The sequence below is a fragment of the Corvus hawaiiensis genome, chromosome 4 (genome assembly GCF_020740725.1).
Source record: "Corvus hawaiiensis isolate bCorHaw1 chromosome 4, bCorHaw1.pri.cur, whole genome shotgun sequence".
Lineage (NCBI taxonomy): Eukaryota > Metazoa > Chordata > Aves > Passeriformes > Corvidae > Corvus > Corvus hawaiiensis.
This window is the reverse complement of record NC_063216.1, coordinates 32,573,607-32,592,800: the sequence shown is the minus strand read 5'-3', so window position 1 is coordinate 32,592,800 and position 19,194 is coordinate 32,573,607. Positions and strand designations below refer to the sequence as shown.

The 19,194-nt window shown below is 39.9% G+C and overlaps 1 protein-coding gene across 1 annotated transcript in view; it reads left to right on the top strand.

The window, feature by feature from the left end:
- Positions 1 to 445: 445 nt before the first annotated feature.
- Positions 446 to 19,194, top strand: part of SLC17A8 (solute carrier family 17 member 8) — a 29,268-nt gene continuing 10,519 nt past the window's right edge. Inside the window, exons 1-9 of the mRNA XM_048302469.1 lie at positions 446 to 508; positions 856 to 1,063; positions 7,295 to 7,547; positions 10,129 to 10,247; positions 13,550 to 13,664; positions 14,135 to 14,222; positions 16,078 to 16,164; positions 17,084 to 17,223; positions 18,742 to 18,891. Coding sequence (XP_048158426.1) covers positions 921 to 1,063; positions 7,295 to 7,547; positions 10,129 to 10,247; positions 13,550 to 13,664; positions 14,135 to 14,222; positions 16,078 to 16,164; positions 17,084 to 17,223; positions 18,742 to 18,891 — 1,095 coding nt within the window. The 5' untranslated portion in view covers positions 446 to 508; positions 856 to 920. The remainder of the gene's footprint in view (positions 509 to 855; positions 1,064 to 7,294; positions 7,548 to 10,128; positions 10,248 to 13,549; positions 13,665 to 14,134; positions 14,223 to 16,077; positions 16,165 to 17,083; positions 17,224 to 18,741; positions 18,892 to 19,194) is intronic.

Here is a 19,194-nt window from a genome sequence, read left to right as displayed (position 1 = left end):
GTGTAGGCATGATCAGTGGAGTGGTGGGCTGGATTTCCACAAGAGTTTTCATTAAGTACTTTCTGCCATGCTAGGAGAAGTGTGTTGTGGTCATGAAGTCACACCGAATTGGACTGCTTCACCTCTTTGACCCGCTCTGTGTTTTAAAAATGCAATGGATTTAATTTATGGCTGGTCTTCCATTGCATATTCAAACAGCATCGCACCAATGCACCTCCATGTCTGTCTGCCCAAGGGCCCAGCAACATCAATAATAAATGACCAGACATGGGAAGGCAGCTTTGGGTTCAAACCAGCAAGTGCACTGGGGTAGGGGGCCTCCCCTGGGCGGAGGGTACACAGCGAATGGGAACTATAGCTTGTAGTAATTCCCTCCCTGCAGAAAGGACTCGTAAATATTTAATAAACTTCTGGCCTGTGCCATAGATGAGGTCTTATTAGTGAACTGGAGTGGCTTGAGGACAGGTATTGTGTCTGTTACTATAGCACCACCTTGCACAGGATCTCGGTGAGAAAGAGGCAGGGGAGGGAGGGAAGGAGGGAGGGAGGGAGGGATGCACTGAGGATGAGCCCCAGCGAACCAGCCTGAGGTTTGCCTGTGGAGCAGGCAGCACGTCCTGCCCAGGGACGCTGGCCCTCAGCAGCACCTGCAGCTCGCCAGCTGCAGCCCCGGACATCTGCCCGGTACAGGTACCGACCGGCACGGCAGAGCTGCTCCACGGGCCAGCCGAGGCCCCGAGTGCTTCTCAGGGGGCTTCGCTCCACAGCTTCTCCCTTCTGGCTTTGCAAGATCTGACTTTTATTTTTTATTATTTTTTACCCCCTCCTTTCTTGAGCAACTGGTTGTTGTTGCAGAGGTCACCGAGGGGACTGGTGGAGGCTCCCGACTCTGGCATTGGGAAATATGACAGCAGAAGTGAATGCTTGTTAACATAAGGGATTTATTGAAGAAGAAAGACAAAATGCCTTTCAAAGGGCTCGGTTCACTGAAAGAAAGATTTTTTAACCCAGGAAAGGAAGAGGTGAAGAACACCATTAGTGACTCGCTGGGGAATCTGAGAAGGTAAAACCCAACAGAATATTCCCAGACAGGTCCATTGATTCAATTTATTAAGAGAAATGCAGTATAGAAAAAAGGTATAAACATAGAACAGAATATAGAGTTGCAAAATTAATATCCGAGTTCAGGGAGTGAGACACCTTGCTGTAAGACAGAAGGTGTAAAAGGAGCAGTTACAACAGCATAGGACTGTAGATCATAGAATATTTATATTAAACAACAAAGGTGACAATAAATTATGAAATAATGTTCTAATATTAAAAAGAGCTTGAAAAAGTGTTTAATTAAAAAAATTTAAATAATTAAATATGAATAATTCTGTGGTTTAGTTCGCATGAGAAAAAGCAATAATTTAATGGGAATTAATGCTCCCAGTGATGCCACTCTTGAAATTATGTTTAATGTTCCTAAATTACGGGTTTGGCGTTTTTAAAAACTTGTTCCAAATTAGTAAGAGAAAATGTATTAAATAGAGATGTGTATGTGTGTGTTTACTGAGACTAGCAAATTAGAGAGAGAATAAAGAGAAGCAGCTGTTTGCTGGCAAAAGCAGAAAAAAGATTAAAGATTTTCATCTTAACCTGACAATTTTATGAACCAAGAAATGGAAGATTTTTATTTTTAGAGAAATTAAAATCTGATGTAACAAATGACCAGTTTCATAAAGGGAAAGATATTTGTCATTTAAATAGAAGAATATCTCTGCTAGTAATGGCTACTGACAACACTTATTTGTGTAATCAATAGATGCGAGCCAGAGGGGTTAGTGGCATTCCTTCCATGCTTGATGTTGATTTTGTGTTTTAAATCTTTGTGTGTATCAGGCCAACATTTTAACTGAAGGTGTTTCTAGTGAATGAATTGCACTTGCTTTCATGTGCATCCCTTTGCCTTCTATTGGGAATGCTATTTTGAGTAAAGAAATAGTTCTTGCCGTATCTAAAGAAGCCTTTGATCATGAGAAAATGTGTAAGAATTTACACGTATCATACTACAGTATATACACTTCTGAAAGATTCATAACAAACACTGATAGATTGCAGTTACTCTATTTCTGTATCACATGAACAGAGTATCTGTGCTCTATGCAGTTTCAACTTAACTTTCTTTAATTTACAGTGTTACCGATGAAGCCTGATGTTTTGCTGTTTTTACTTTTACAATACTCTACAGCAATTCAAGGGAATCTGTTTATCTTCTAGAACATTGATTTAAGTCATTTATTCAATGACAAATTCTCTTTGCTGTGGGCTCTTCTGGCCAATTTGACCAAATCCATGTAAGGTTTGTATCTAGTGAATACGTGATGTGGCAGTACACTGGGCTCACTTTACATTATCCAGATTGCTCTCCTCTTGTAGCCATGTATCAAAGATGTCATGCTGGTTCCTACACAGTTGATAGTACAGGCAACCAGCTTCAGCAATACTGCTCCTGAATCAAATTAACCCAAATATCACTTGAGATACAAGAAAGTTTGCTGAATTTAATTATTTTTTGTTTTAAATGTAAGTATCCCAGAGCCTTCCTTAGATGTACCAATCAGCAGAGGAAATAATCCAAACTATAAAATCTTTTTAGTATGTCTGCAGTCAGATCTAAGTAAGAATTGCTGCAACTTGAGCAGTCTTGAAGGAAATACGCAGTCATATTTGAAAGTTTCCATAAATGAATGAAACATGCATGTTTTTAATTTGAACTTCATTCTCTACAGCTTAGTCTACAAATAAGAGCATACACTTGTGTTTTTACATGATTGTACATGTACCTATATACCAGCTTCTACCTTGACTTTACTCTTCATCCAGTCCAATTGGTTTTAATGTGGTGTAAATCAGCGAAGAATTTGGTTTATCTTCTAGCATTTGGTTGATGATGAATTGTATTAATGCACATCCTTGATTAGGGCTCCAAGTGTGATTTCACTGACTGTAATGTGTTGATGTCAAAACTGGCAAAGTGGGTAGAAAAATACTCTTTAGCTTTGGTAAATGTGACTGGTCTATGCCTTCCTGCCACATATCCTCTGTCTTGCAAACAACAGAGCTGACCCAGAAGCTGATGCCTGGCAAGAGCAGCTGGTCCATAGCAATTGTCCACAGCCCAGCTCAAGTGCGAAAGCACAAGCAGCATAAGGCATCTTACTGCCTCCTCACAGATGTGCTTATTTGGTGGGTGCTGCAAAATAAAGAGTCTGCTCACAGGAGGTGACTTTAGGGTGTCTGGATCCTGGAAGGGAGGCAGGGGGGATTGAACTGGGAGACCCAAGAGCCATCCTTTCTTTAGGTTGTTGGCAGCTGTTTAATTTGTGAGATCTTAGAAGATGTGCAGCACCTGGGACATGCAGTCCCTTGGTGTCTGAGACTTGCCAGGGGTTTCATGTAAATACCATGCAGAAACCAGCAAGAAATGTCCCATGCCCTGAGTAACCTAAGAAAGTTTGCATGTCTCTACTGGGATTTGGTACCAATGCATCAAACACAGGATTTAGTGTGGAAAATTATCACCTGGACAAATCCCTGAAGAGTAAATAGGATCTCAGGAGATTGTATCTGCTCTTGGATTAATGATATTTTTTGATAATCAGTGTATAGGTTTCTGAAGTTACGCAGGGATCAATGTAATTACTGGATTTGTAGGTGTGGGGTGTGAACATTATGTATGGTTGTGCTCCGGCTGCCTGTGAAAGACTGCAGCATCTGGTGAAATCCATTCTAGAATGTGTTTTAACACATGAAAAATATTAACATTTGCCTGTTACTGTAGAATCGATGAGTTTTTAAACAAATGAAATTAAATTCTAGTATACCTAATTTATCATTTTAAGAAAGAACTAATTCCTCTGATAAAACCCCCTTAAAATGCAGAGTGCTGAATGTATATGTGCTCTAGGGATTTTATTTATTACTGATAGGAATTTTTAAAATTTCTTTAATTTTTCAAAATTCTGTATATGCCGGAGTAGGTATTCAATAAAAAAGAGAAATTTTGCATACAGTTATTATAGCATTTGGGCACAGAATCTGGATGCAGATACCTTAAAGTAACTTAGCTCTTCTTACTTGCCAAGTGTTGTTCATTTGCTGAAAAAAGGAGAAACACATCTAAGGACCGAACATTTCCTGTGCAGGAAAAGGCACTCCTGCATCTCCTGCATGGGGCAGAAAATTAGAGGAGAGCACTGACCCTGAAGTAGTTTTCTTTCAAGTCATTGGTCTACAACAAATAAAAATTTTCACTGACAGTACCAAAATGTGTGGATCAATTGGAAGATAAATTTCTCATCATTTCATGGAGTTGCCATATCTTCATTATGTATTTATATAAAATAAAACCAAAAAGCCAGGGCAGACACTGGCTCTGAGAATGTCTGAACTGCTCTAATACCTGTGGGTTTGGACTGCTACTGAAAAATAGTTTGCTCCAAGACAAACCTTGTATAGAGGCATTAACATTAATCTCTGGGGATAGGAAATAAACTGTGTGGATTTGGGATCATGGATCGGTCCTCAACTTGCTTCTTTTACTTAGTGAAATGCAATAGCCGAATAATTAATTTCTCTGCAGAGACAATATTGGTCCATAGTTCTAGTCCTAGTCCACTGAATTTGGAGCAGAAGGATGTTTTCATGCCTATCGGAATTGACAGCCAGTTGAAAACATCCAGATGTTTTGGCTTTGCATGAAGTGTCTAATCTTTGCCAGCTGCCCAAAAAAATGCACCCACTAAAGTCTAACATTTCTCTTATAAATAGAGCCTGGGAAATATACAAAAATTTTGAAAAATTGTTAATTGATGTAATTTCATCGATATTTTAGATTATGTTAGAAGAAAACAATTAAATTATTTCTTTTGGCTTATTAATAACGCTTGTTAATAACTGACAACAGTTCTAAAAAAGAATTATTGAATTGTTTTTTCAGTTCCTGAGGTCTTTATTTTTGATATCTCATTCTGTTTACACCTGCCTCTATTAAGACACGGAATGGAATATACATGCATGGAATATATCTGTCTTCCTTTTAAAGTGCCTGACTGAATTAGTCTCTGTGCTCCCATTTCACTAACAAATGCTGTTTCCCTGCAGGTGAATCATAAGGTCTCAATCACCCTCAATAACACCACAGTAAGATCACGTTCTCTGTGTTACCTTGCTTTAATGGAAAGTCTTTGCTCCAGTCTGACAATGAGCTGAGGATCTAACTTAGCAGTGAGCACAGGTTTGAGAAAGGAATTAAATAAAATAATCCCCGGAGCTCCCTTCTGGCCCAGAACACTGTGATTCTAGTGTTTCTTGAAAATGTGAGCTGATGGACTTCAGCATGCTTATTTTCTTTTTGCCAAGACTATGGGTGAAATAATGGGTTTATGTAGTGATGTTAAAAGGAGAAATATAGTAAATGATGCACTAGTTCTCTCTAAAGCCTAAAAATGATGAGCTTTTTAAGTAGAACTTTATCTTGGAAAGATATATTTAAGTGCACGAGAAGCCATACTTACCACCTATATCTGCAAACTCTCTAGTGTAGAGTACTGTCTGTTAGATTATGGGTAGTACATTAGACTTACAGCAACTGGAGAAAGTTGTGATTAAACCAACACTGTCCCAAAAAACCCAACCCAGTCAGATGTAGCCCATCCATGTATGCTCTGTCAGAATTTACAGTAGATTTTCATACAGAAAACTGAAGTGCATCGGATTTTAAGTACACTCAGCCAGATGTGTGAAAGAAGGAAATAATTTATTCCTTATCAGAAAAGAGTGAATGAAATAATTTCATCAAGCATGGCAAGCTGGGCTTCCTTTAGATTTTCACAGTACTCCATTTAACTCCATTGCAGACACAAAAACAGCTGGATCCTGAGCTCACTGCTTCAGAGTGATGCCAAAACTGAAAGGCTGCTGATTAGGGCCTCTCTTAGTAAAGGCTTAACCTTAAGCTCATGGATGGTGTTCAGTGGGCTAACCATGTAATCACAGCTAGCCATGTCCTTAAGTGTTTCAGCATGTCAGAAAAACCATACTCTGCATTTAAAAAAAATGCATGGAAAGGTGATGTTCGGAAAGGAATTATCTAGCCCTGGTCTGGTGGGTGTGTCTAGTTCTTTCTTACCTCACCTTTTCTACCAGAGACTTTGCCTGATCCTGCAGCCTGATGTTAATCAGACTGAGAGGCCAAATTAATTTTTAATTGCACTGTCATGCAATTCCAGATTGCAGGGAAGTGCCATTTTGTTTAATATGAATCTCTCAGCTAGATTGCCTGTAGGAAAAGGAAAGGCTGGATATGCAAAGCCTGAGGAGCTGCACTCCTGTGTTAGTTGGTGGTAGCTGATGGGCAACTTCTCACAGGCTGATATGACTGGGTGCCATTTGCTCCTATTCAAGCCCCATCTGTGGCATCTTCCCTCCCAGTTCTTCCCAACTGCACTGCAGTTGCCACACCAAATTTGATCCCAGGCAAAGCCCTTCAGCCTCCGCTGCTGAGGAATTGTGAATCAACTGCCCAGAAAGTCCCTGTCTGCCTTCAGATCTCATTTCATAGTTAAGTATTTTACACAAAGGGCAACATGTTCCACAGTAGGATTTGCAGGGGTTTGCTTTGGAGCAAATGAAGTCCTTGCAGTCACAGCGTATTTCAGAGAAGAGGCAACGAACACATGACTTCAAATGCCTCTGCTAAAGAAAGACTTGGGCCTGTCTCTTTTACGTCTTTAGTAGGGGCTCTGATGCCAGAGATGTTTTTCCTCTGCAATACAGCCCTGATTTTTGTCTCACAGGAGAAAACAAATTTGGGGCTGAGTGAAACCATGCTTTGTGTTGTATTTGCCCTCTCTTGAAACCTACTGGCAGCTCTGCTTAGTAGATCCAGTTAGAAATTATGGTTAATTTAACCGTGTGTAAATTTTCCTAAGAATCAATGGAATTCATCACAACAGACCTCCAGTTAGGTCTCATAGTTATGCTCATGAGCAGCCTTTGAACATTTTTGCAGCTGGCTGTCTGGCTAGATGGCTCAGATGTGCAAATTTCAAGAGGTCATTCAGGAAAAAGTGTAGTCTCTGCTAACCTTTCACAGCCTGCCCGTCATTAACTCACCTCACTACTAGGAGACAAGTGCCTCACAACAGGAATTAGCAGGTGACCAGAGCATGGAACTGTCCATCCATGTTTCAGCAAATTTTACTGAGACAAGAGGGCATCTTCATTTCTTCTTTCTTCATCCATTTAGGAAGATTGATGGCACCAACGTGGAGGAGGAGCCCCTTGAGCTGACAGCAGAGGGGCGGCCCGTGCTGGCGAGCAGCCGCCGGCCGGCGCTGTGCGCGTGCTACTGCTGCGGCCTGCCCAAGCGCTACATCATCGCCATCATGAGCGGCCTGGGCTTCTGCATCTCCTTCGGCATCAGGTGCAACCTGGGCGTGGCCATCGTGGAAATGGTCAACAATAACACTGTCTATATCGATGGAAAGCCAGAGCTGCAGGTAAGAAAACAGCTTCCTTTCACTCTTCTGAGCAGATCCCGTTGCAAAATCATCCAAGCGCCACACAGCAAAGTCCTGCGTATAGATAGATTAAAAAACTGGAGGAGGGAGACACACCAGTCTTGATGCACATAGATGTGCAGGCACTTAGTTCCTATTTATGTGATGAAGTCATATTAAAAATCTGTAAGATCTGAGGATTTGCACTGTCATAGCGAGGATGTAAGTACCAGAAATGAAAACTAAATTAGTTTGCATGTCTACCAGGTCCCTGATCTGTCAGTTGTAGACAGATTTTGCTGTGGTGGCAGAAGCTTTTGCTTTTTACTATCTCTCAGGGAAATGTGCTCTGATTACACTACATAAGGAATCATCAATTATTTTGTATAGGGCTGCAGCCACTCTATTCATATCAGTGGATAGTTTTCAAGATCTTAAAACAGTCACTGGCAATAAGGCATCAGGTTTTTGACAATGTGGATTGCTGTCTGGAGCTATTAAGAGCTAGTTGCCAAGCTATTTTCAAATTTGCAGTAGATGGCATGTGGTCCACAGAAGATCCTACACAGCTTTATCAATGCACCCAAGCAGGTTCAATCCATACCTCAGCATTGCCCATCCTGCCTCTGTATTTAGCTGTGATGTCGAGTGTCCCTTTATGGATTTTATGAACTTGAACCTCTACATTTGCTCTACTTGTTGACTTATTTTTGGATATCTTTTGAATGTTTTTGTCCTAAAGAATTCACAGGAATCTTTACTCTTGAGTGAAATGCTGTGCAATTATTCATCAGCTTTTCTCCTAGATATCTTAACTTTTGTTAGAGAGTGCAGAAAATGTCTATTGTAAGTTTCCAATGTTAAAAGTGTGCCAGTCTCCATGACTCATAATCATAGGAGCCATGTTTAGACTTCCTGCTGAATTTGTGTTTATTCAGTCCAATCCCTTCTCCCTGTGGTCCTGCTGGGACTTCCAGGTTCTGTACTTAAGCAAGAGAAACTATGTGCCTGCATAGGTTGGGAAGCTCAGAAGAGGTAATTTCAGGAAATGGGAATAAATTCCTTCCACAAATCTAAACTCATAGGGTTTGGGCATGAGAACCTCCTCAATCAGGAACTTTTTCCGTATCTCATGGTGTTCCTGCCTTTAGAAATTAACACTACCTAGAAACTGAGCTGGAAAATGCTAGTAGAAAATTAGATGTTTAAACAGAAGTGTTTCAGCACAAGAAAGTGGGACACATAAAAATGCATATTTATGGGGAGGGAAACCCTTTAGCCCTCTGTAAACATGTCTGGTCAATTAATGGCATCTCCCTGCAGGTCAAACAATAAGCTGTTTTTCAGTTTGCTTCTTTGTGAGTAAAAAAATCAATGTAGTGGGAAAACTGTTCTTTTTACATGCAGAAAGTAATATTGAAAAAAGAGATGTTAAGGATTATCACTATAGTTGCCAATTCTCTGTGGTATTTTAGTGACAGTTTTAATTCTGAGTTTAAAAGACATCTGTGCTGCTTCCTCACAGAATGCTTAGCCACCTTTCCCAGACATGTGATTAGCATGAAAACAGTCATAAAGCACAGCATTGTGGTTTCTTATTGCTCCAAAAGCATTCTTCAGAGCTGAGGGCTCATGGAGAAAAAGTTAACACTGACCTTACAATAGTGTGTATACTGATTCAGGCCCAGAATGGAGGGCAGAAAGGCACCTTGGATCTCCCTCTCTTTGCTTTATTTTCTCTATGTTTTGCCCTGGACTTTGGCTATCCATCTTCTCAGCAATGTATGTAAAAAAATGTCATCAGAAAATAGAAAAGTCCTTGTTCAGGAAGAAATTTGGGAACACTGAAACTGCATGGTATTCAAAGATGAAGTACATGGTAAAAGCATTTCTCGTGGCTGCAGAGATTTTTGACTAGGAATGACCTATGACCAGCCTGTGGCTGTCCTTATGTATCCAAATCCAGCCCTACAACTGGCATCACTTCTGATAAAAGATACACTAATCAGTGGCTAGTGTTGCCTAGTTTCATTTTCAGATTGCTTTGTCTCCAGATATTCTCCTTGCCCCCAACTCTTTTCTGCTCCCATGCCATTTAATGCTGACAGTAGATGGTCAGAGTTTGGCCCTGACAGGGAGAATCATGAATAAATCTGACCAGGAAGTGAATCAACCCAAAGGACTTAAGCAACCTTGATAATCTTGGGAGAATGGATATGTCCATTGAAAGGCATCAGGTCCTTCTTATAACTCTGAGCAGTCTTGAAAACAAAGGCTTCAAGATTAAGGAGCCCAGGGGGAAGCAGTGGCAAGTGGCAAAGTTGAAGGTCCAGCATTAGCTACTTTATGGCTGAAACCTTTCCCCCTGCACTCGACTGACAGCTAAGAGCAAAAGCAGTAATCTCACATGGGAATTGAACATCCTTTTGCCTTAGCTTTGCCTTTCAAGCTCAGCAACCCTGAGCAGCCAGTGTAAAGGGGCTTGATTTGGAGCATGGGGTGACTTCTGTGTGACTTCTAAGCAATAGTTACCTTTAATGAGTATGCTTCACTGGCAGCACGTGTCCCATTTCCTTTACAGACAGCCCAATTCAACTGGGATCCAGAGACTGTAGGACTCATTCATGGCTCTTTTTTCTGGGGTTACATTGTGACACAAATTCCAGGAGGGTTCATCTCAAACAAATTGGCTGCTAACAGGTAAGAAAACAATAACCAAAAGAATTAAGCTTTAGAGCCTGACAACTGTTTTACACTGTGTAAATGATGATTACTAAAATAGTGAATTAAAGTATTTGAGAAATGCACATCTGAAACTGAACATTCAGTATTTATGTCTGTAATCAAAAACTGGGACAAGACTTCCATTATGGGTCTGTTGCTGACTCTTTCAATTTAACTTGTTCATCTCAAATATTTACACATTTCTTCTCTAAACAATAATGTATTCTGGAGAGTTCTAGGAAAATCACACCTAATGCTTCCAACCATGGTTGGAGCATTTGTCTTTAAGAAGTTGCCTTAATGCTTTTTAGCTCAACTTAACACCAGTTTTCCATCAGAGTTTGACCTTTCTCCTTTAAAAATTCCCTGTGAACTGAAGCTGAACATAAAGGAATTACAGAAATATTTATGTTCTGAAGTCACAAATCCATCCTCATGCACACAAATATCCTTGCCATGGCTGGATACAGTACTGACTGTAATTAAGATTGCATAGAACTTCTAGTAGATCCTCCTGATTTCTGCTTGGTGAACTCTGAGAATCTGTACAGATTTTTTTTTTTTGTGATCAATGTGTTTGCCAGCCAATTTTTTTTTTTTTTTTAAATTCAACTGCTTCTGAAAATGTGAATAAGAAAAGTAGCTAACTTTGTCAATGTTAACTTTGGCTTTGTACTTTGCTTCAAAAGGTCTTCAGAACTTTGAACATGATCACAAGAGAGAGGGAGGTTGTCTGAAGACAGCTAGTTGTGAATGAACTCATGAGATGTGCACATTAAGGGTATTTGGGATCTTCAGCTAAAAAAACCCAGATGGCTGGTACTAACTTCATTCTCTGCAAACAAGATGTGACATCTGCAAATTCTGTCAGAATTGGAAAAGGTCTTTAAGACCAGTTATATATTGTACTTTGCCTCAAATCAAAGTACTTTATTTTCTGCATTCTCAAAGAGCTATAGGGGTTACAAGAATGCCTGAATGTTCTTCCCACCCATATCCCCTTGTGGAAATTGCTCCAGAGCAGAGTCATCCCACAGAATTGCTCAGATTTTTCAGTCCCAACTCTCTCCTGTGCATAACCAAAAGTTACTCAGAGTTCAGTGTTCACTGCTTCTTCAGCACTGTTAGCATCCTCAATTATTCATTTCTCTACCACGTAGCAGTGCCTAGGCAGAATATTTTTCCATCTGCTGAGTAAGACAAATCAAATTAGCTAAGCTTAATTTCTTCTCCAGCCTTTCTAGTCTTGCCACCAGCTTTTGCAGCAGAAGGGCTCCAAAACACAGATGTGCACACTGTTGGCTGAATAATTCAGCATATTATTAGTTTGGCTTTTGTTTCCTTAATTTACTTGTGAATAGTAAAATTAACCTTGTTTATACTGTAACTTGATGTATTCTGTCAGCAGAGTGCTTCCTTAAGTACAGGCTGTGCACAAGCACAGAAAGCTCTGTTTTTATCCCTGTGAGAGTTTCCAACTCAATCTAATGCCACAACATCACATTATGGATTTGACCATCATAACTGGGTTTAGGAGGAGAATTTGCTGAGGAACAAAAATAGCTGAGCTCAGACAGAATTTCTATTTGCAGTAATAGGATTCACTGAGTCCATCTTTTTCCTTTATTCCTTGTTTACCCAACCAGTTTCTGCTTAGGTAGGTTCACCAGTGGTGCTAAGTTTCAGTTTCAGAGGGGTTATTTGCTAAGACACAGGGCAGGAAACCAGGGGTTCTGTGGCCAATGCACCCACCAGCCCTAGAAAGACAAAAACTTTCTTTTGTCCCAGCTGCACTTTGGAAATGAGATTCTATCCTATTACTGACCTTACAGATTTAGGCAAAGACTCTTTTGCCACCTGTTTAAATTGTGCAACCTTGAACATATTTTTGGATGATCCACCCCAGGCACTTCTTTAATGCACATAATTATCCATACCAATGTGGGATTCAAGTGGATTTCATAATGGCTGAAAATATCGAGTACTTTATGGTTTGCACCAAAACCCTCTAACACTATGTAATTTACTCTATATATTTATCCAAATTGATGTAGATCTCCATTCCACCAAAGAGTTCATGAACCATTTAATGACACCATCCCTTTAACTTGCTGCTTACCCTCAAACACGCATCTAAATGTGATTTCAGCATTGTTTGGTGGATGCATGAAACATGAGGCACCTCTTGATATCAGTTTTCAGTAAGAGCACTCTGCTGGGCAGAGGAGTCTGTAGCTGAAGGAGTCTGTTTTGATCCCAAAGTGGCAGCTGCCCAGGGATCGTGGTAGAGAGGACAGAAGAATATGTGAATTAATTGAAAAAAAATGGAATATTTTTCGTCAAGATGGAGACCAACTTCTTTGGAATAAATGTCAGGGAACTGATGAAAAGCTGCTGCCTCTGTGGAAACAATACTCAACCCTTTAAACAGTAGCAGAAGAGTGACTGGTTCTAATTCAGTATAAATCACGAATTTACAACCTAGGCATATTAAGAGTTGGCATTAAAAGGAGTAGCAGAGATTGGAAACTCAATCTTTAGAGACAGCTGTTTGGATAATTAAACATGTTCTGTTTGTTACAGTTTCTTCTTTCACATGCTTACTAATTCACATGGTTTGCTGTAGCTCCCTGAGTCAATAGTGTTATGATAACAGACCTGATGTTTCTATTAGTGGTAAGAAAGAAAAAGGTGAAAGTCTTCTCTTCAGGGATCACAACAGAGAGATAAGTAACACTTATTTCTCAGTTAAATGTTTACTTGGCTTTGAAAGCAGTCTCCTAAATGTCAAGATATGACTGTGGGCTTTGTATTCTAGTTCATATTTTCAGACTGTTCTCTATATAAATCAGTTCCTTTGTCACTTCTCTCTGCCAGCCTACTCAGCTTCTTTGCTTTTGTGCTCATCTGTTTAGTGCTTTCTTGTCACTCAGATAATGAGTTGTCTAGGCATGGGCTGTTGCTTCTGTCAATAGGTGTAGAGAATTTAGATGAAACAGTGTTCTTCTCTGACTGTAAATTTTTCATGCTATAACACAATCATTAATCCTACTGTGAATAGTAAGACCAGACACAAAAATGAAGTCACATATATTTCCTGTGAATAAGTTTTCAGAGACTGAAATGCAAACAATTGAAATACTTATTTAAAAAAAAAAAGAAAAAATTGTAACAAAATATTTTAAAGTAAGTTTTTAAATATTTCGAAGTGGAACATGAAAACACTTCTGAAAAATAGATAATAATTGTATTCCCTTTCATGTTACTTTTCTCCATAGGGTATTTGGGGCAGCTATCTTTCTAACATCTACACTGAACATGATCATCCCTTCTGCAGCAAGAGTGCATTATGGCTGTGTAATGTTTGTAAGGATTCTTCAAGGTTTGGTGGAGGTAGGAGCACACGCAATTTTGGTCCTTCCAAACAGAGTTTGATTTTGAGATTTGGTTTTAAAAGTTGTAAGATCTCTTGATTAGGGTTTCTGATCGACATACGGTTTTACTTGTTGCTCATTTTTAGATGATAATTTTTTAATTATACTGATTTATATTCCTAAGTTTACTTAAAAGCAAAGAAAAATTCATGTTTCTAGTGCTGCAGTTTGAGCCATTTTAGTTTTCTTGTGCCATTGACTGGACCTACTAAACTGTTTTTACCTTAGAACATATTACTATTCAAGTAATAAATAATCCGGATTGATTTGACATCTTCATACTCAAACAATAGAACTCTTCCAGACTTAGCTAACCCTTCCTATATCATTCCATGAGGACAAACAGCTAGGCAGTAGGGATAGTATCAGCAACTACTTCAAGTGGAATGCAGTGAAAGCAAATCATGTGATGTGTGAAATGTCTGCCAGGGTGTCACATACCCAGCCTGCCACGGGATGTGGAGTAAGTGGGCTCCGCCGCTGGAGAGAAGCAGGTTGGCTACCACGTCATTCTGTGGTGAGTTGATGGGCTTATATGGTTTATGGAAGCACATATTCCTGTTAGATTTGTTTTATTAATTTCATTATTTGAAAGAGATGTGCAAACCCTCTGCCCTTTGCTACAATCAGCTTGTACCCTATGCTTAGGAACTTGTGAGTCCTTTTTTGTTTAATATGTCATCATTTTATCATTTTAAACCAACACTTAGAATGGCTCTCATAATAAACTGAGTCTAGAGATTCACATGAGTGAAATTATATTGTGTTTTTTAATTTGCTTCATCCTTAGGGATTACATTTATTATACATACTCAATGGATGCTCCTAAACAAACACACACTTAAAAAATATCTTAAAAGCACTTCAGTACTTTAGGCTGGCTGCTCAATATACTGCAGTGGAGGTGTTGTAACTTCTTGCCAGTAGCTGTTCTGCTTCATTCTGTTTTGAGTTATGATCAGACATGTACTTTGCTCTCTTCTCTGAGTCCCTTTCCAATGCTGACAGCTGAAGATGAATGTCTGGAGGAGAAAATGTTCAGTAGAAAATGTAAAAGTCACAGGAAAAAAATTTTGTCCATGAGCAGTGGAGTTGTATGGCTGGGGAAAATACAGCACTAAAAACAAGATAAAGGATAAAAGGAGGAGTGAAGCAAGTGGAAAATGTTTTCATATTATGGGAATTTTATTTTTACTACAGATGACTTCAGGTTTTAGTGATTATTTAGGTGTTTACTTTCTGCAGAAGAACAGATCCAAAGAAAAGCCTCTCCCCACCCTCAATGTTGTCTCCTTGAAACTCCTAGCATGGGATCTCTAGAGAAAGATTCATCCTTCAGCTTGACACCCATTTAAGTGGCTACAGATCACTGATCCTTGCACTTGAAAGGTGCATAGGAGCAATGAAAAAATTAGGAAACTGCAGGTTAAGCAGGTTCTTGGCTCTTCTATCTACATTCTGGCCTAGAGCTTTTCAATTGCTATAGGAAAAATGAATTACATGAAGATGAGGGAGAAGGATCACTCTGAATCATTGCAGAGAAGTATTTACAAATGAGTACAACATTAACAAATGTTTATTAACAAAACTCTGTACTACTCTCAAAACCACAAATATCTCATTTCCTAGAATAATTCAGGGCAACACTCTTCACATGAAAAGCCACTGTCACTGTCTTGCACTGAAACCTGATGTCTAGATTGCACTTATATACTCATCTCTTTACACAAGACACTAAGAAATATATTTCACCAGTGTTATGTATTTCCCAATCAGAAACCTTGGCACAGACCATGTTTTTATCCTTTTTTATCCCCATGTCAACATTTGCCTATTTATTCCAGCTGTTTGTTTATGGTGTTGCTATGAATTAAACATGGTTTCACAGACTCAGGGTTGGTTTGAACACCACCTCTGCTACCAGTGCTTGTGTGGGTATGGGTCTGGGGCCATGACAAGAGCCTCCCAACATATCTGCAGTCATGAGGATTCCCGAACCCCACGAAGGCTTCTGAAACTTCGGCCATTAGCTTCTCCAAAACCCGCCTCATACACCACAGTTCCAGGTGGGATTTCCCACTCAAGTGCACACATATAGCTTATGCCTCTGTGTAGAGTCTTGGATTTGCAAATCCTGTTTACCTACAGGGCACAACTCTGCAAAATGAGACTGGTGACCCATGAGGGGTCAATGCTTCCTGTCACCCCAGTCAAAACTTTGGAGCTTCCATCCCATTCTCCATGTTCATAACAAATCAGCCGAACATATCCCTCCAGTTCTGCTCTCATGAACACCTGTCTGGATCATCTGCTCTGAAAGCTAGGCACACCTATCACAGCTGACATATTTTACTAATCTGTTTTCTCTTCAGGGTCTTATGCAGGTGCAGTGGTGGCCATGCCCCTGGCAGGTGTGCTGGTACAGTATATAGGATGGTCATCAGTCTTTTATATTTATGGTGAGTTGTTTAACATGAAGGACCTCTGCCACTAGATCAGTACTGCCAGTTTTTTACTAAAACCGGTCTAACAAGGATGGATCAAAGTTGTTGTGATGAATGAAGAGGTTGCAAATGGGTACTCCAATTAATTCTCTACTTATTCCAGATTCTAAGAGTTTTTATTTCATAATCATCTGTTACAAAATGTTGTAAAATTGCAATGACCAGGCTGCAGCTCATGGTCACCCAGTGACAGGATTGGATGTGGTTGCGAAAGTTCCTCTGCAGCACAAACACTTGTGTGAGACCTGCCTCACAAGTGGGAATGCATGCTAACAGTGAATGCTACAGCAAATGCTGCTGATGGGGAGCCAAATGGACCTGAAAACTTCTGCCCTGAGAAATCCTCCCCATGCTGCCCATCTTTAATAAAGCATCTTTACAAAGTGGTCCCATAGGTATGGCCTTGTGGCTGATCTGTGGTGCCTCATTCTTCCCCTCACAGTGTGGCAGAGGTGGCTCCAACCCAGCCTTGCACATCAGCAGCTCAGTTAAGATGGGTTTTCTCTGTCGTCTCTGGAGATTCAGGACACACCACAAGATTTGCCATTGCCATCTTATGGTGGAGTCCCTTCATGCAGATTGCGACCACATTATGGCCTGTCTGCTTTTTCCTTTCCCAGCTTCTACAGAGAGCTTTCACCCTGCCTTTTCTTTGCCCCATGCATAACGCAATAAAAGAGACAAAATACTCAAATGCTTTGCAAGCAGGCATACAATACACACAGAGTTAGTTGCCATATTCTGTTACTTCCCCGGGCATAATTTCTATGCAGGTTTGGTTTAACTGGCACTTGAAACAAACTTCAAGGCTTGCAGATACTGAAGTGCAGCTTCCTTGGCTTTTAAAATGAAGTTGCTTTTCCTGCCCCTTCAGGAATGTTTGGGATTGTCTGGTACGTGTTTTGGCTGCTTCATGCCTATGAGAGCCCTGCTGCGCATCCAACAATAACCAATGAAGAAAGGATATATATAGAAACAAGTATAGGAGAAGGAGCCAGCCTTGCTAATGCAAGTGTAAGTAAAAAAAGGACTTTCCTTGTTGTCATCTGTGAGCACTTTGCACAAGATGAGCATATGACTGGATGGATACTGTTAGCTGTATAAGAGTGGTGGAACTAGGGGCTTTTGCTTTCATGAAAATTACAGAATCAGGCTCTTGCAGCTGGACAGGATGAGCACAGGAAAACATGTAATGTTGTTTAAGCTCTTGGCTTACAGAGCTTCTCTGAGCTAGGGAGGGAAGGGATGGGTTGGCAGGGGGAACCACATATTCTGGTCTCCTGCTCTTGAGTAACTGTCATGTTTGTTCTAAAAAATATTAATGGATTTAGCTAAATAAGAATCTGACTGCAGATGTTAAATTATCCATCTGCCTTTTGAACTCCTGTTAGGGATGATTGCAAATCTAATAGCTTAAGGAGAGTTTCTGCCCTGCTCACTCTCACAGCAGCTCAGGTGCTTTAAGACTTCTCATCCTCTCTCTGAGAATATCCTGGAAACTTTGAGTTAAAACCTATTTTCCCATCAAATTTCTCTCCATTCCCTTAGGTAACTTTTTTTGCTAGTAGTGAAAAACAAAGGTGTTTCTTGATAAACCGTTCATTCTTAGCTTTCTGTTTTGAACATTCTGGAACAAAGTAACTCCAGTTCTTTCCTCTACATGTTTTGGGCAACAGCCTTGCTAGGAGTGTAAAATACCAGACTGTCCTTTTGGGCATGCTTCTGAAATTTGGCTGAAGTCACTCAGGTCTTGGCTGGAGACACACACACTTGTTCTAGATCATGGATTTTCCTTGCAGTACGGTGGTTTTACTGCAGAGGAAACTAGTACCACCTTCATGGGTACACACACAGCCACAGGCATACAGTGGCCTGTAGAACACAATTAACATTTTTTTCAAAAAAAGGGAGAATATCAATGTGTATTGCCATAGCTACAGATTTCATCTTCTGATTGGAATTCTATTACAAATCAATAGGTCTCTGAAGTATGTTTCCTGCTCTGTGGAGTATTGGAGCAAAAATATTAATTGAAAATGCCAAAAAGCAAGTTACAGAAATTAAATTCTGTACGACAGACCCTTTTTTTTCTGAATTAAATTAATTAGGTTGAAGCAGGTAGCTGCTTGTTTCTGTGCCCCTGCATGTCTCTTAGCTTGGACAACCCTTTTTTCACACTCCTTTCAATAGAATGTCTCAAACTGCATCATTTCAAAAAGTGGGGAATAGCACAAGTTTTTCTCTAGTTTCCTTTGATTCTTTTACTGATGCTGTTATCCCAATAGCAGGATTCCAGAAGACCTCATGTAATTTCAGTAAGCAGGGCAATAATAGTGCAGTATTCATCTTAAAAATCCTAATTGTTCTAAGAAAATTTCTCTACCTGTTTTTTGCCACTAATTCAAGAGATATATTTCACTTGCATTCTGAGTTATCCTTGGTGTAAGAATGTACCAAACAGGTTTGATAATAAAAGATACTGGTTTTTTATGTTGCCTCTGTGTACCCAATTTTGTGGTGTTTCCCCCCTAGAAATTTAGTACTCCCTGGAAGAGATTTTTCACTTCAATGCCAGTTTACGCAATCATTGTGGCAAACTTCTGCAGAAGCTGGACCTTCTATTTGCTCCTTATAAGTCAGCCTGCGTACTTTGAAGAAGTCTTTGGATTTGCAATAAGCAAGGTAAATGTCTGAGATGAAGCAGTGACCTTCAGACCTCATCCTAGGAGATGCACCAGGGGAGGTTTAGGTTGAAGATCAGGAAGAATTTCTTCACTGAAAGGGTGGTTAAATATTGGAATGGTCTGCTCAGAGAGGAGGTGAACATCATCCCTGGAGATGTTCAAGAAATAACTGAACGTGGCACTTAGTGCTACAGTTTATTTGTTTGAGGAGAAACCAGATAGACCTGGAACCATTACAGTAGGTTATTCCAAGTATTTGGGATGACGTACTTCTTCTGCCCTAATAGAAATAAAAGTATGT